Source organism: Grus americana, chromosome 2 (assembly GCF_028858705.1).
Source record: "Grus americana isolate bGruAme1 chromosome 2, bGruAme1.mat, whole genome shotgun sequence".
NCBI classification, from domain to species: domain Eukaryota; kingdom Metazoa; phylum Chordata; class Aves; order Gruiformes; family Gruidae; genus Grus; species Grus americana.
The window spans coordinates 31,697,332-31,713,896 of NC_072853.1; the positions used below are offsets into that span (position 1 = coordinate 31,697,332).

The 16,565-nt window shown below is 40.6% G+C and overlaps 1 protein-coding gene across 1 annotated transcript; it reads right to left on the reverse strand.

Annotated features, from left to right (window-relative positions):
* Positions 1-8,429: 8,429 nt before the first annotated feature.
* Positions 8,430-12,086, reverse strand: MRPL53 (mitochondrial ribosomal protein L53). Its single transcript, XM_054817706.1, has 3 exons — positions 11,963-12,086; positions 10,711-10,823; positions 8,430-9,001 (listed from the first exon to the last, which is right to left on the reverse strand). The coding sequence occupies exons 1-3, from the start codon at positions 12,049-12,051 to the stop codon at positions 8,874-8,876; spliced, it is 330 nt and encodes a 109-aa protein (XP_054673681.1). The 5' UTR covers positions 12,052-12,086; the 3' UTR covers positions 8,430-8,873.
* Positions 12,087-16,565: the final 4,479 nt, after the last annotated feature.

Below are 16,565 nucleotides of genomic sequence, written 5' to 3' on the forward strand. Positions count from 1 at the left end.
CTGCAGTGCTGCCTGCAGATGGCTTATGATATGCAAATAGTATTCAGGTATATGTGCTGATAATGCAGCAGCAGATGTAAAATCCACTATTTCCATCTAGTGGCGAGACAGTATTCTTGGATCTGAAGTATATGGAAATTGAGCTACCTACCTGTGCAGAACATTGCTGTGTTTTTGAATCCTCCCACAAGTCATTTGGTTTGATTTATTCTCCTTACAAATTTTTTAGGTCTAAGCATGTAAGTTCATATAAGATGTAACAAGAAAAGAGAATCTTCTCTTTTCTGAAATGCAGACTGTTAAGATACAGTGAAAAATCTGAATTTTTACAGAAATCTAATGTTTTGCAAATTAATTCTGTGATACAGATTACTAGCTGTGATACTATTAATGCCACATCTCAAAACCTCTTTGAAACAGGATAGTACTGAAACTTGTGGTATCTCACCTAGCAAATAAAGTAACTAGAGGGACCAGAGATGTATCCTTCTGTGCAAGGTACAGGTGGACTGGGCTACAAAACGTAGGTTATTTTTTACTATGACAGTACAGTATATGTGTTGGTCACATATGGCTCCTACTTTGGGAGCCAAAATAAAATGGTCAGGTATTCAGAGATGCTTGGGCCACAGGGATCGGTCTCTGTAAATCCCGATTCCTGCCTGGATTGAGGCTGACATCGTGGTCAGACATGTTGTGTGTGTAGTCTCCTTCTCTCTCAAGATATACTCAAAGAGAAGCAGCAAATACATGTATTCATATGGAAAGTGTTCAACTCCTATGCCACATATTACTGTTTCAGCACAGACAGCTGAAGTTCTCTGCAGTTTTGCTCATCTCCACATTAGACTATACATTGTCCAAGAGAAGGAGAATCAAATTTACAATAAGAAGTGTAAATTTTTCCGTGGAAATTAGCTGCACGGAAAGCACGTAGCCACAGTTAGGAGCAACCGCCACTTCGGCAGCTTGGGCCTGCCAGAGCGAATGCTTTCCCAAGGTAGTCAAGCCCTTGCGTCTCATAGGAGGGGAGGATATTACAGTCCTTCATTACCAAGTGCAAAGAAAAGGACCAAGGCAAAAGAGTGCACAGGGACCTTCGCTCTACTCCTTTGGGCAAGCGTGCATGGTGCAGCGATGCTTCATCGGACGTGAGAGCTGGGAAGCTGCGGCCAGCAGTGTTTGAGGTTTCTCTTCACGTAGCCATAGCATTACCCATTGCATGCAAGTTAAGCCATATTTTGTCTTTCAGAGCCATAGTACCTGCTGCTTGGGCAGAGCAGAGCACCACCACCTCCTTGTCTGCAACATATCGCTGATCAGGTTGCATAGGAGGTGTAACTTTTTCCCTAGACCTTTAGTCATTAAACTGCCCATATGTTTAACTTGGAAGGAACTCAATCTGATAGTTCTATACTTTGCTTTACAGTGTAAAAGGGAGGATCTCACTTTCCCTCTAGCATACAGACATATTGTGAATATATAGTAACTTCTCTAAGTAGCAGGCTTCTTCTAGACAAGATTATCTCTTAAGAGAGATTTAAGAGATTTAAGAGCCTTAAAAAATTGACAGGAAAATTGGACACCACAGCCCAAATTTTACTCTTCAGCCTATCCCTAGCTGTGAAAAAAATTAAAGCAGTCCATGAATAATAGCTACTCACCCCCAAGGCATGGATGAGAAAAATTGCATAGGTAGCACAGCTTTGTTTCTGTTTCCTTGTTGTACAAGTGTGGTTTTCCCTTCCCAGCCATGTCATCACTGGGCAGACATGATGAAACACGTGTTACAGTTGCATAGCTGGCCTAGGTAAGCTTTACTCCAGCTCTGGAGCTATGTGCTTGGGCAATACTAGACCAGGGATTATGAGGCAACACATGAACCTACAAGTTTTCATTTGTATGTCAATATACACAAGATCTTCTAGCATATCGGCATTTCATTACCTCTGAGCTAAAAGTGCTGGGCATTTATCAATGAGCTTTGTGCAATACATCTGTTTTCAAGTCAAAACGAAGCCACCTTACTCTCCAGCACGCTTTGGTCTAAGGAGCATGGGTCCAAGGAGTCCTTGCTGTGGATCTGGCCACTGCCGCATCTGCTCCAGGTGGCCGGTGGTCGGGGACGGGCAGGCTCCTGCGTGCCTGCGTTCAGCGCCGAGCCAACCGGAGCCCCAACCCTTGCTGATGCCACAGAGCATTACTATAATGCAATTAACATACCGGCAACCTCAGCGTATGTCCTGTACGCTGTCAGCAACATGTTCAAAGCAAGTTTAAAGGGAAATGCTTACATCGAGGGCAAAGTTTACTGCGGCAATGGTGTGACATTGTACCCTGCCTCAGTGACAGCAGAGAAAGCTCCAGAGCCTGCAGTGACCAGAAAGAGCGACTCTAGGCTTCATTTTCCTCATTTCAGACAAAAATTACCTGATCTCAGTTCCAGCCCAGCTCACAGTGATTGCGGATATACAAGCTTGTGTCTAACTCTGGAAGCTTTGAAAAACCTTCTTTATTTAGCAGCAGTATCCACCCTGAATAGCAAACATCCACACATTAGTATGAAAATATTTTTAATTATCTTCAGAATTTGGTAATAAGCATAGTCATTACAACATTAAAAAAGAGATTAGGATAACTACAAATTGTCTGTAGCTGTAGTTCTAGCACTGAAAAGGCCTTTAATCTGCACAAAACAAAAGCAAATTAGCAGAGGATACCTGCTCACAGAGGAGACTTTCAGAAAGATAATACTCTGGTGTGGCTTTTTAGAAACCTCAGATGTACAAAAAATTATCCCAAAGCTCTATAAATAATGTGAATAAACCCCCTGACTTTGTTCTTTCTGCGTTGTCTCAAACAATAAGGACATAAGGGCAAGGACAAGGAATAGCAGAATCATTTGGAATAACTAACGGTAAAAAATATTTCTACCAGCAATTAGTCTATGAAATTCAGAATCACAAATTACAGACATGCACACTAGATTTTGGAAGGAGTATAAAGTTTTAGTATTAGTTTGTTAATTGCATATTATAAGGAGAGTTTCATTACTCAATATTAATCAACTGCTGTGAAGGTAACCTCAGTGAAGAAACCTAATTTATAGTTGTAACGATTGTACTACTTTTCATTCTCGGGATTTTGCCAAGGAGAGCATCACTTGCCCTCCACAGAGGAAGGGTCTTCTCAGTGTGATGTGAGTCCCAACAGCGTTAGAACGAGGGGGACTGTGACTGCTGCTCTTCGTGTTGAGCAAAGCCCAGTCATAAGGTGTCAGGAGTACGTGTAGCCTGTCTACCAGCTCAGGGCTCCCAAAGGACTTCATCCTGGGGTGACAAGGGCTTCGGTGTGAAATAGGTCCCCAGGTCACTGTTGACGAAGGCTAGCTTTTGCCAAAAAGCTCAAGTCTCCTCACACCTGCGAGCAGGGGGAAGAGAGAGGCTCTCCGGGGTGTCACTCAGGCACCAGCTTCCAGTTCTGATTTCCTCTCTTGTGGACTGTAGAAGAACCTAGGGAAAAACCATTTGGAAGCTAAAGCCAGTTTTTACTATTATCCCATTCCCATTCCCAACACACCAAGTTTGCCAAGTGTCTTGACTACATGTCTCGTGTTCAAAAGATCTCTAAGAAAATTCTTGCCTCTGGCATCACAGGCAACCATGTAGGACAGGCAGGTATTCTCCAGTTTGCTCTTCCACACTTGAAAAGCTTCATAGTATTTGGGTTTATGTCCTTGATTCCTTCTTGAGATATGATCTTACATATCTAACGTCTAGGTCAGAGAAAAGCTATAAGGAGGTAAGAAATTACATTGCATTTCCCTGATTTTTTCCTATGCTTCTCCCACGAGATAGTTTCTGGTACTGCTTCTGGCACTTTTTCTTATATGTGCAGCTTAACTTGATACCAATACAGCTACGTGAAGGAAAGGAAGAATTAATCATCTGATTTTTAAATTTGCCATTTCAAATACTTGGAAAGTCATTTGAGAATGAGTGGATTGTGAAGATAAGTTCTATAAAGCCCTGCATAGAAAAAGAGACTTTAAAAACTCCATTAAAATAATTATTGTTTCTTTTATTTGTGCAAGCAACTTGAACCACTCAGATTCACCAGTAATGAGAAGACAGTGAATCTGCACAAGAACTGTGTTTGAGATGACAAATTTTCTGGCTTTGCCTGCTGGCCACGCTGTTTTTACAGTAAGGCTAGTCTTTAACTCCTCGCTGAAAAAGAGTGGAGGGGTCAAAAGAAGCAGAGAAGAATTAGTGGCTGGATAAGGAAGGAACCTGCTGCTTCGCCTCCTGCCTGTCCTCCGAACGTCCTGCAGCGACTGTCAGTCTGAGTTGTGAAAACCTGTTCATGAAGGACTCCGTCCTTCCCAGGCTTTGCTCCTCTTGACTGAGCACTCCCTTCACAAACAGGTCTGCTGGTCTTTTCTAGCCATTTAGTCTTAAAAGAAATGTTCTTTTCATATGTAAGCAAGTCAAACTCACCTCACCCAGTGAAGCACAATGCAGAGATGTCCCCTACTTCTGTTGGCAGCAACTGCCATAGGAGACTGACTGCTTTAAGTCAAGCAGGGTCTCTACACTTGCCTTATCTTTGCTTTCAAGTACCACTTTGAAATTTAAAACAATGAGACATGATCAAAACCGGTCAGGAACTCCTTTGCCTTCACACCTCTAACATCTATCATTGGGCACAGCCTTAGTTTTGTAAAATCTTGAGAAAAACGGCTCTATGCAAAGATGACTTGTTAAGTTAAAGACGACGATCAGAAGCAAAGTGGAACCTCTAACCTTTCCTGCTGTCCTGTCCCAACATTTCTCAGCATACAGAGCAAGGTTGAGCAGGGACAAGCAGCAGTGGTCTACCAGAAGCCAAGCTTCTCCGATGATTGAAGCTACTGCAAGCTCTTGGCAGACAATAAAAGAGGCTCAGAAGAGTGACTCAGACCTTCCAGGGGGAAAATGTGAGACTGGATGAGATCAAATAGTACCAGGAAGGAAAAAGGCTATTAAGGAAGTGCAGTTGGGAGAGGCACCACTGATAGGTGACCTGTCAGTCTGAAGGTGACTCCAAACCACCCAGTGGAGAAGGGCCCAGCATCCAGGGAAACTGGTCGCACACGCAGTTGATGAGGTGGGCAGTAAGCCAGCAATTCTTAAACTGCAAGGGGTGTGCACACCTGCACAGGGAGAGTATGCATGCAGAAGATACATTTGGGAGCAAAAGTCTGGAGAACTGTTAAATACAGTCCAAGAATATTTAATTTGTTTGGGGTTTTTTCTTCCTTCTTCCTTACACCATATAAACTCCTTGGTCATTCAAAATTCGTATATAGTAGAGATGAAGAACTAGGAAAAGCCAACCAAAATTAATGCATTCTCCCACATCCAACAGGGCAAATACTTGTGGGCAATTTTCTGAAATTAGTAGATGACACCTTTTGCACGTTCACAAACAGCAAAAATGTATTAGATTGCAACATTTTCAAAACAATTGAGATTTAAAGCATCTTCCACTCCTCAAGGGGGGTTTGCACAGCAATACTGTATTGGACCCAGTTTTTCCTACAACATGTAGCACGAAATTGCCCAGATTGAGATCCCCGCAAATAACAAGGAACAGAATTTGCACTGGCATGCATGAACTACCTCTGATAGCATGTTTCTACTTGTTTCTGCCTTGCAAGAAAGGCATCAGAACATTGCGATTTTGTACTTCTTCGGGCCAGCTATTAGCTAAAACATGCTGTGGAAATGTTTACTAACACTGCTGCTCCCTGCTGAAATCTTTAACAAAGGTATCATTATCTTTTTCTAAAAAACAATGCTGCAGATATTAAAACAGGGAGTACTCTGACCAGCTGGTGTTATCTGAAGGGCACATTCATCTGTTTCAGGACTATTTTCCCTACACATTGACAAGAACTTCTAAATAAATAGGTATTTGTACAATAAACAGGTCTAAGATGATCCTAATAATTGTTTTAAATCTCCAGGTATTAGACATCTAGACATTTGCATGTCATCACCTGCTAGCAGATACCCTACATGGACGTGGTGTTTGTGTTCAGTTAATCCTAGTGGTTTTAAGGTTTGTTCCGGTTCTTTTTATATCTAGGCAAGCACCCACATTTTTGGTAGGGTATAGTAATCAAGATTAGTGGGCTAGAGAATAACAACATGCAAAGTCAATGCTCACCCAGCTCTGCTTTGTTCTGCATGACTGACCTTAATACCCTCTCCATCCACAGCCCCAGACTGTGCATGTCAGGAAGATGTCAGAGCAGCAGGCCGCTCGGCTTTGTTTCAGTCAATCAGCAGCAGAAATTGATACTGTGTGAAGATCTAAGTTATCTAAATGCTTAGAGAAGAAATTCATGAAAGATTATCTTTAACATACTTGAAAAATAAATTCGTACCTTTATCTACATGGTACAGGGAGAGCAATTTTCTAGATATTAGCATAATAATCACCAGAGTACCTCCTTGCCTATATTGTTTGTTTATATCCCTTCAATATCTTTGCAGTCTTGAGAAGAACATTTTTAGCTTTATTTTTCTGTCCAATATGTTTTCTTTTATATGTTACGTATTCAAATCCTAGTGATTACTTCTTTTTCATGCACAAAACCTAGCAGAGTTTTACCACTGCAAATTGCAGCTACTAGCACATACAGCAAAAGCAGCATCATCCACCGAGTGGTCACTCATCTCTCAAGGGCTATGTTACAGGCCTTTGGCCTGACCTAAGCAAAAAGGTTGGGCATCTCTGGGTTAAAATGAAAGTACCTAGTAAGAGCATGTCTTTACAGAACAGGATGCCTAGCCATGTAAATAAAGAAAAAAAAATCACCTTTCTTCAACAGTGGAGAGGATTTATTTTGGCTATAAAAACCCTGAACTACGATCTTCATTTTTCTCCATAAATACAAACCCCAATCTTGGACCAATATAAACACTATAGAAACTTAATATTACTTAACCTCTGTTTTACTCTTTAAGTACTTAGAGATGGCTAATTATTTAAGATGGATTCAGTATTTCACATTTAAACACGTTTTATATGCTGACATCAAAGAAAAAACTAACAAAAAAATCACAAAAATCACTGACATATTACAGTAAGAGAGCTTTTGAGCATGTGAATACATGATTAACTGTGGCATGAATAATTCTGCAGTGTTTTTCCACTTGAACAATTCTTACTTTCCCTTTAAGGCTTCTTCAGGTAAAGTCATGGTGTACAATGTTCTAAACTGGGAAAAAAAAAAAAACCCGCCACCACCAAAAACCAAAACTGAGCTCAGTAGCAGGTTTAGGAGCTCAGCACTCTGAAACCACTCAGAAGAGCTGGTGGCCTAATAAAAAAAAAGGATAACAGACTGCAGAGAAGGTATTCATCCCAGACTAAGTCATTCACATCTATTGTTCCCACGTCTAAATTTCATTGACCAATCTGCCCCAATCATCTCATCTCACTCTTCTATTTGTTGCAAACACATGGAGGAGGCCACCATAAAATATCATCAAATGTCTTTAGCACAGCTCTGCTTCCCCAACAAAAGATACCACCCTGACTTCAGCATCCTGGTGAAGAAGTTGCAAAGAATTACCTTGACAGTGCTATTTAAAACAAAGTTGCTTTCAGAAAGGACAGTGTCCATTTACAAATCTTGGCAAAAGTAAGGTACAACTAGTTTCAGATTTGTGCCCTAAATCTGCTGCCATATTAACTTTGGAAATATATATGCTACAATTTTATAGAAGTTGGGCATCTGATTAACAACAGGTAGAACTAATGCCTCTAAGTAACACTGCACCTGCAATTCTGAAAACTGGAATTTTAATTACATTTTCATTGAACTAGAACAAAACTGATGCACACGAAACACATGTGCAGTTGACACCTTCACCTGCACAGCCTGAGGAGAGATCAAGCCTCCCAAACCCACAGAGCTTTGCAGTACAGACAAGACACCTAAGCACATACTTTAATAAATAACAGGGCTGGACATAGGGCTACAAACACCAAATAAAGCTCTCCCTTTGATCTTTATAAAATATTTAATGAAATCTCTCAAAAATGAGTGACAAAAATATTACAAAACCGAACTTCAAAGATAGCCCTTTTCTCCAATTACCAAAAAACTAACTTACCTTCCCTTTGAGCTAAACTTAGCTACTTTTGTGCAGGATGAGTAGCTCTACTGTGTGTTCACAGTCCAACTACCTTGTTACTTTAATTGCTGAGCTAAATTTACATTTAGCAAATTTCACACTTTCTTGAAAAAGAGAAGAAAATGGCAGGGACTTAGCAACAGATGTATTATAAACATAGTATTAGAAAATCCACTATTTGCAGCTTGCTGTCCCTCAGCTAAGTCAATGATGAATACTTTCAAAGTTTTCTTCAAATTTTTGTATTTAATAATTTTCAAAAATAATAACCTCTCTAATAACATTTTGCATTCCACTGCATTGAAATTTTGTAGGAAATAATGTCCAAAGAGATTCTTCTTCGCTGTAATATTAATTTAATACCTAATGTGCATTATTCACATTTATATGCAAATACATGTGATATTAGTCCAACATGCAGATGACTGGGAGGCAGCTGCTTAGAAGGATGCATTCATGCATCTTAAGCCACTCTGACCCACTAGCGTTAGAAGATTTTTTGATCCACTATTTTTTCCTTCAGGTGAAGATGGGAAACACTTAAATGGTTCGTTCTGCTGCATGTTAAACTGGTCAGTGTTTTGGCCATCTCTCTCTCCCTCTCTCAGATTTTGTTGCACAGGCTGTGCAGCCTGCTGTTTTTAACACATGTAAATGCAAACACAGTTGTTTTTCTATTCTTCAGGGACTCTTCTTCTTGCTTTTCTGTTCTTCCTTAAGCTCTTTTGCATTACATCTGGACCCCAATGCTGTTAACATTTCTATTGTCGTCAAGTTGGCTCCCTTCATTATCAATCGCTCTCCGTCAGCTGTACAGGAAAAAAAAAAATTTAAGAAGTCGCAAAGTCTAAGTCACAATTACTCTGATGTGCAGTTCTGTTTTGTAGATATAAACCCAAATAACCTGTTCGTCTTGTAGGATTAGAAAGTACTCCACTTACCAAGGAATCTGATTATGCACCACTAACAAATACACTAAACTTCACATGATATACATGTAATTTTCATTTCTGTATTGCATTATTGAAAAATATGAAACGATTGTGTAGATATACCTACAGCAAGAACACATATTTGATGAGAATGGCTCATACTATGCCCTCAGTCATTGAACAGAAGGCACAGAAGGCACTGGAAGGCATCATTTCCACACATGGCTCAGCATTTTAGCAGTGTGTTGTCTATGGTCCGTTTAACTTACTACTTTAGCCAAAACAACAAATTGGTTTACACAATCTGGTGGTTACAATGTACAAAAATAGACAGCACTAGGATTTGTAAAATTCTGAAAGAAATTATTGTAGAACAGGGAGGAGGCAGTAGAAATATTGTACCTAAGTTAATTATTTATTTTTGCAAGTTGCAAATACAAAAGCCATATTCAAACCCATATAGTGCAACACCATGCACAGCATCCAAGTTCCAGCCCCATGTTTGCCAACTACAAGGGCTGCAGGCTCTTCACTTGGAAAATACTCAGCTCTTAGAAAACGAAGAGTTCAGAGTTGTAGCTCTTGGCATCAGTGAAATAAATTGTTTCAACTTTATGCTGTGAAAAAACATTAAGCTTTAATGCTTAAGTCTTAATACATCACAGTTAGAGATAAAGATGGGAAAGACAGAGGCATGGAGAAGGGAGAAACAAGCAATGTCAACACTGAAATAACTAGACTTTCCTAAGCAAAATGAAGTACATTCAACACTCTTGACATTTGTACCAATTCACTAAATATATAGAAGTTTAAAGAAAAGGGGGTAGCAAGAATCAATAATAATGAAAACTTTCATGGGCTACATGACATATTGGTCCATTACAGCACAGCAGGAAAGAAGCTGCAGCCAGGGAAAAGGACAAAAGCAGAATAGAGCCATCTGTTCACAGCCTAGAATCTGGTCCGCTTCCAGAACTGATGAAATTTCTACTATCAGTTCCCTGCCTGCTCACTATACCCTCAAAGGAAACCAAGAAATTTGTTGTACATCAGTTGACCTCATTCTGCAAGCCCATCTGCACATGTATGGTCTTATCCATATGAGCAGTTCCTTCAAACTACATAGTAAGTTACTCAATTGCATAACAACTAAAGGTATTGAACTCTTCTGTCCTCAAGACTGAGATACCTTCACCACAGATAACATAAAAAAATTACAGAAAGTGAACAGATTCTTATATCAAAACAGAGCTACACCTACTTCCCTGGAATTGTACCTGACTGCAAGGTCACACAAGTATGTCACTACAAAAGTAGACCCAACCCTAAAGTTAAGTCAGTTCTTTGATCTAAGATCTACCAGATCTAACCGTAGTACAAAGACATATATACACATTTATCTAGACATCAGGCTGTTAGTGACTCCCTCTTCCTTTTTTCCTCCCAGCTGCACAACATCTAGCTATGGACCAGAACCAAAAAAGTAACCACAGTAAAAAAAAATCATAGAGAAGAGAATAATACCGTAACAACACAAACACGGAAGGTCTTTCTTTTTTTGTCAAGATTAAAAATGAACTCCTTACCAAACATAACATCTATAAGTGGTTCAGACCCATCATGTCTCACATCAGCAGTCACTTCACAGTTTCTATTAGTGGCCTGGATATTTTTATGGTGTATGCATCCAAGAAATTTTCTGAAAATATATTTGAAAATATATTAAGTATGTTGTAGATAGAAATTATAGTAAGTACATTTCTAAACCTAATTTTAATATCTTGATATTTCTGGGCAACAAAAGTATAAACAAAATAGGATTTGTATTTAATAGTTTCAGACCTCTTATGAGGTAATCACTCTTAAAAATCCAAATGGATATTCCTTATATACTAACGTGTAAAAAGCATACCAAAGAATTTTGCAAAAATTCAGTGTATGCGCTGTGTTTCTCTCATCTGTGTTAGTAACAATAATAAAAAAAAATCAGCAAAGTCATTTTCATTTTTCTTTATACACCGGTTGCTTGCCAATGTTTTATTGTTTGGGTTTGAGAGAAGATTTATTTATTTAACATCACTGGTATCCTGCCGATTTCTGGAATGCATGACAGCTACTTGACATTCTGGCAGCTTAAAGAGATTTTAAATTTCATTACTAAATTCATTTCAAAAGTAGATGTGTCTATAAAGCTATTATAAAATGACATTTTCAATTGTGTGGTGCAGAACCTCTATCACTCAAGAAGCATAATTACTTAGATGTCTCCAAGGGTTCATTACCAAGATAGAGCAGCAGCTGTTGTCCCCTCTTCCATTACCAGCATTTGGACTAGTGATTACAGACTCTCACCTACAGGCTCAGCAACTGAGAGAGGCATCTCCCCGGGTAGTTTAGTAAAGCTAAATGCCCAGGCCTACATGCAAGAGTCTATGTCTGGGCACAGCGATGACACCAAGTCACAAGGCCCTGCAGTGACAGCGGTTTCCTCAGGAACCCTCCAAGCTTCCACGGGCAGAGGGGAGCAGGCCTGTGCCCCTCACCATGCCAGGGCTCTGCGGTGGGGCCTAGGGCACAGGCCGCACTGAGGACCCATATAACCCCAGGCTCTACACGCCCCCCACCCCCCAATAAAATTAAAGGCAAAAAGTCCAGCCGCCACACCTGCCGTGCAACGTACAGAACCCACGCCTCGGGCGCAGGAAGGGCGTTGGGTGGCTTACACGCAGGGGAGCTCGGCCAAGGCCTCCCCGCCGGGCGCGGGCCCGGGCCCGAAGGCCAGAGCATACCCAGGCCGCCGCGGGCGCGGGGCCAGCGCTGCCCCCGCAATCCCCTCACCTTGTACTCTCCGCGTTGGATTCAAAGGGGCAGAAGCGGACCACGATACTCTTCACCGGCCGCAGCACAACGCGGATCTTGGACGCCATCTTCTTTCTGCCCCCCTACTACAGCTCCCAGCAGCCCCCTCGCAGAGGCGGGAAATGGAGGCGGACGTGCCGTCCGCCCCGCGGGCGCCTGTGAAATGTAGTCCGCGGGGTGTTGTCTTCTCCAGCCGCGCCCCTTCGGAGAGCGCTGCGGTCGGTCAGCCTTCCGCGGCCGTGGGGGCGGAAAGCCACGGGCACTGCAGCGTGGGGGCTGCGGCTCTGCGTGCCCCGTCTCTGCTCATGGTGTGGTGCCGGCTGCCTGCCCTACGAACCTCGTTTAACAACCTGAGGTGCTCGGGGCCGGTCTCATTCGTGGTTGTGGAGAGAGAGGGACCAACTGACCAACCCGTCCCGGCTCCTCTTCTGACTCTGTAACACAGTTGATATAGTTGGGGGGGGAGAAAAAAACCCCAAACACCCACCCCCCCCCCCAAAAAAAAAAACCAAACCAACAACAAAACCACCACACAAAAACCGGCACACTTTTCACATAAAATTGACATATAAGACTCCTCTGGGATCTGCAGCAGAAGTAGCAGCAGGCCCTTGTGCGGTTAAGACTTACATGCAGGAGGCAGATAGCTTACGGGAAGCTATAGGATCCATAAACTTAAGCAACAAGGTTGGGTTTGTTTTCTTTATGCTAAATGTTAAATCTGCCCCCATGATGTGACAGCTTTTGATGTCTTCCAGAAGAATAGACAAGGATATCGTGGAAGGTGTCCCTGCCTCTAGTGGAGGGTGTCCCTGCCCATGGCAGGGGGGTTGGAACTAGGTGGTCTTTGAGGTCCCTTCCAACCCAAACCAGTCTGTGATCCTCTGATTCTTTTATTCTATTCTACGATATTAATGAGGATAAAAAAGGAGTAGCCAATACGGCTAAGGATAAATTAGAGGCAATACTTTGCAGAAGAGAGACTTGCTGCAAGAGGCAATGCTACTGGAAGTGAATCCATTTTTCTTCTGCCAGGTTAGACACAGCAGTTGCACACCTGGCCTTTAAACAAAGGTGTCTGGATGTCGGTGCGGCTGGTGTCAGCTGTGCATTTTCCAGCAGGTGGCAGAAACCTCCCTGATAAATTGCTGCTGCGGCCGTCTCATGATCTGCTCAACAGCACCCAGGTCTTGGCCAGGGTTTGGGAATAAACCCAGGAGTGATGGCATTTAAAGGTACGTTCTGGATTTCTGTGGAATAGTCAATACAGACCCATGCTTCTGATCTACAGGAACTGCGTTACATATCTAGCATCTCTTGTAATGGGTAACCTATTTTTCAGAAGCTTATCTTTGTTTATCGAAAGTCCTCTTTTTAAAAAAATCATAGTCATTGAAAAAATCATCCTCTTCACTGAGATTTAGCCAAGAGAAATTAAGTAGCAAAACTAAACACAGCAGAGTCAGTATAGTTTTAATTTTTTAATGGTCCTTTTTTTTTTCTTTTTTTTTCTTTTTTTTTTTTCTTTTAATATCATAGTCTTTCCATTATGGAAAAAAATACATTTCTGTGAGATATCTTTCAGAAGACTCCACTCTAACCAATAAATGGCTGAATTAAATAGGCCTTTTTCCTATTTAATAGGATCAGATACAGGACCACGTAAATAGAGTATTTTACATTTAGAAGGCAAAAGTAACTTAGAGAATGTCAGCATATCTTTCTTCATTCTAACACAAAGAGCTTCATGTATTGCATTTAAAATCTGTAGCAAAATTTCCATCAGCTTCTATGGCAGCACTGAAGGAATAACAGCAGCAAAGAACTGGGGAAGAAAGAATGATCACTGATTTTCCAAGGGCTCCATTCTCCACACTGTCGGTACACTGGCTCTTACTGACTTCAAAATAAGCATGACAAAAACAGTTTGATATTTGCTCTTAGTGTATTTGATAGTAATTTAATGTAAAATGTTTTGCTTACATTGTTCGATTAAATGAAGAGAAAATTTGTTTACTCTTTTCCACACTCAGATCAGTTAACATTTATTGTCAGCAGTAAAAGTTGCATCTTTCCCCTTAAGCCATCTGTTTGGAGTAATCGAAAACCATCTCTGCTTTTTCAAAATAATTTTTAATTTTTTGAAGTCCAAGAGATTTGCAGTAACATGAAAGAAGAGGTATCTGGTAACTGAAAAGCTTTGTGCTCCTTTCCCTCCCCTCAAAAAAGGGACTCTCTCTGTGAAATGAAACCAAGGGACTATGAGTAAGAATGTCCCATTCTTGGATGCTATCCTACTTGTTGATGATCAAGTCTTTCTAAACACTTACTCTAGATGCAATAGTTTTAGCTGATGATAATTCTGGTGAGAGTGCTAACTTTTACAGTTACTAAATTAGATAGATAAACAGCAAAGTGACACAGCTATTTAAAAAAACCCACAAACATTTCTTCATCAGCCTTTAAACCCAGGTGGTGGTTAACCCTTGTATGTTGGACTACCCTTAATTTATATCAGAGTAGCTCCAGCTGACCTCTGAAGCACAATATTTAAATGCCATTTCAGGAAATCTGATAATTTATCCATGAAAGACCTTGAATCAGTCTCTCCAGCTCCAGCCAGTAATCTGGAAACTCTCAAATGTCTGCATTTGAGACTGTTCTCCAGGGACATCCTTGGGAAGCCGAATGATTCATGATTTTTATACCTAGTGATAATCATACACATTCCTAAAGCACAGTAACATGAAGAGGCATAAAAGTTATAATATTGTAATAGAAACAATTTTAGTATTCCTTTCACCAGGCTAATCTTTTTAATTATAAATGCTGCCACATCCAAAGTCTACAGACTTTCATGTCACTAGTTTCACTGAAGTATAGTCACGAGGCCATAGATGATTTATATCTAAGCACCATACATGGCAAGGAAAAAATGCAACCATGTTTTACACTTTAATTATGAAGACAGGCAGAAAAAGACTATAATATTAATTATAGTAAGTCATTGTTCCTCTTTTCTTATTGATCCTCTCAGTTCTCTTAGATCCTGGGAGGATTCTTCTGCTTTTCCCCGTTCCTTTAATTTCCTGCAATGTTTTCTGACTATAGAAAGGCCCACATTTCAGAGCTTTTGAAATCTAATTTGTCCATAGTTTGGGCATGTCTGGTTTTAGCACCTTGGCTCTGGCTTTTCATTGCTCTTTAATTCATTTCTTTCCTTAAAATCTGGTGGTCTTTCCAATTCTTCTTTCAAAACACTTTATGAGAGAGGGTTCTCAAGTGCTTCATTTCAGGTATGGTATTACACCTCCGTGCACTTACTCGGTTCTGGAACCTTGGATCATTATCTCTGCTTGTCCTCAACTGATTCCTTCCTCTGCATCTTCATCCTTTTTTCCTGGGTCCTTCTCTGAGTCTTGTCACAAATGCCAATAGTCCCTAAATTTAGCAATCAAAATGCCATGTCCACACATCCAGTTCTAATGCTGTGTAGTCCAGGAATAAAATGGAATGCTGCCTTCAGGACGGTAGCCAGTACTGAGGAGAAGTGAGCCAACACAAATCCAGCAGCCTGCTTGTTTTGCACCGAGGCGATGCTTCCAGCTGGCCACCCAGAAGAGGCTCTTTGAGAAAAATGGTGTACTGGGTCTGACAGGAGAAACAAATTATTTCTGGAAACAGAAAAACACTCTGACAAGTGCAGTATCACGGAGCATATCTTCGTAAGAGCAACGGGCAGAGACGGTCAAGATCACAAAGGACTTGTAGGAAGTCATTATAAAATACTAGTGCCACATTGAAGGACATGTTGGGATGAATTCCCTACCACACTAGAGGAACACTGCTTGTAGTCATAAAAATATAAACCAGTCTGGCTTTGTTTCTTCCTTTGAACTGAATATTCTTACACCATATGTCAGTTACTGAATTTTAAAAATATTTCCCCAAAGAGAAGACCTCATAAGGTCCTTTATTCTCTGAAAATTATAGAAATCAAGCATAGTTTTATACTAACAGTACTGCTAATTCTGTGTATGATTTATAAACCAACTAATAGTTCTATGCTGTTAATGTGATTTTCAGCAATAAAACTAAACTCTACCAGCAAAGGTGCTTGGTTTATAATTCGTTCTGAAATAGTGACTCTGTATATCAGTTAAGAAAAGCTTTTATGGGAGTGAATAAACAGATTCCCCAGGTGCTTTTTCCTCCTTTGCAAACATGTATTTCTATTGCCTGAGGTTAACAATTGCCAGCAGAAATGTTTGCTAAAACAATATGCAGCATTTAACTGGCTGAGAACATACCGTGCCAGTTCCTAACTTTTGCAACTTAATTCCCTGAGGATAATACTGAAGTTTTTTCAAGCTACACCTTCATAGGAGACACAACAAAAGCTTTACTTCATCTGTTTTTCTTCCCTGTCTAATAAATACTATATTGAATACATGCAGCTATCATTTGGATTTTTATGTGGATTTAAAATATGCAGTTGCTTCCAACAAAGAAAGTTCATTATCATAATAGCACAAGGCACAAAGATGAGCTGAAATGAATGGCAACCACCCAAGGTTAGCAC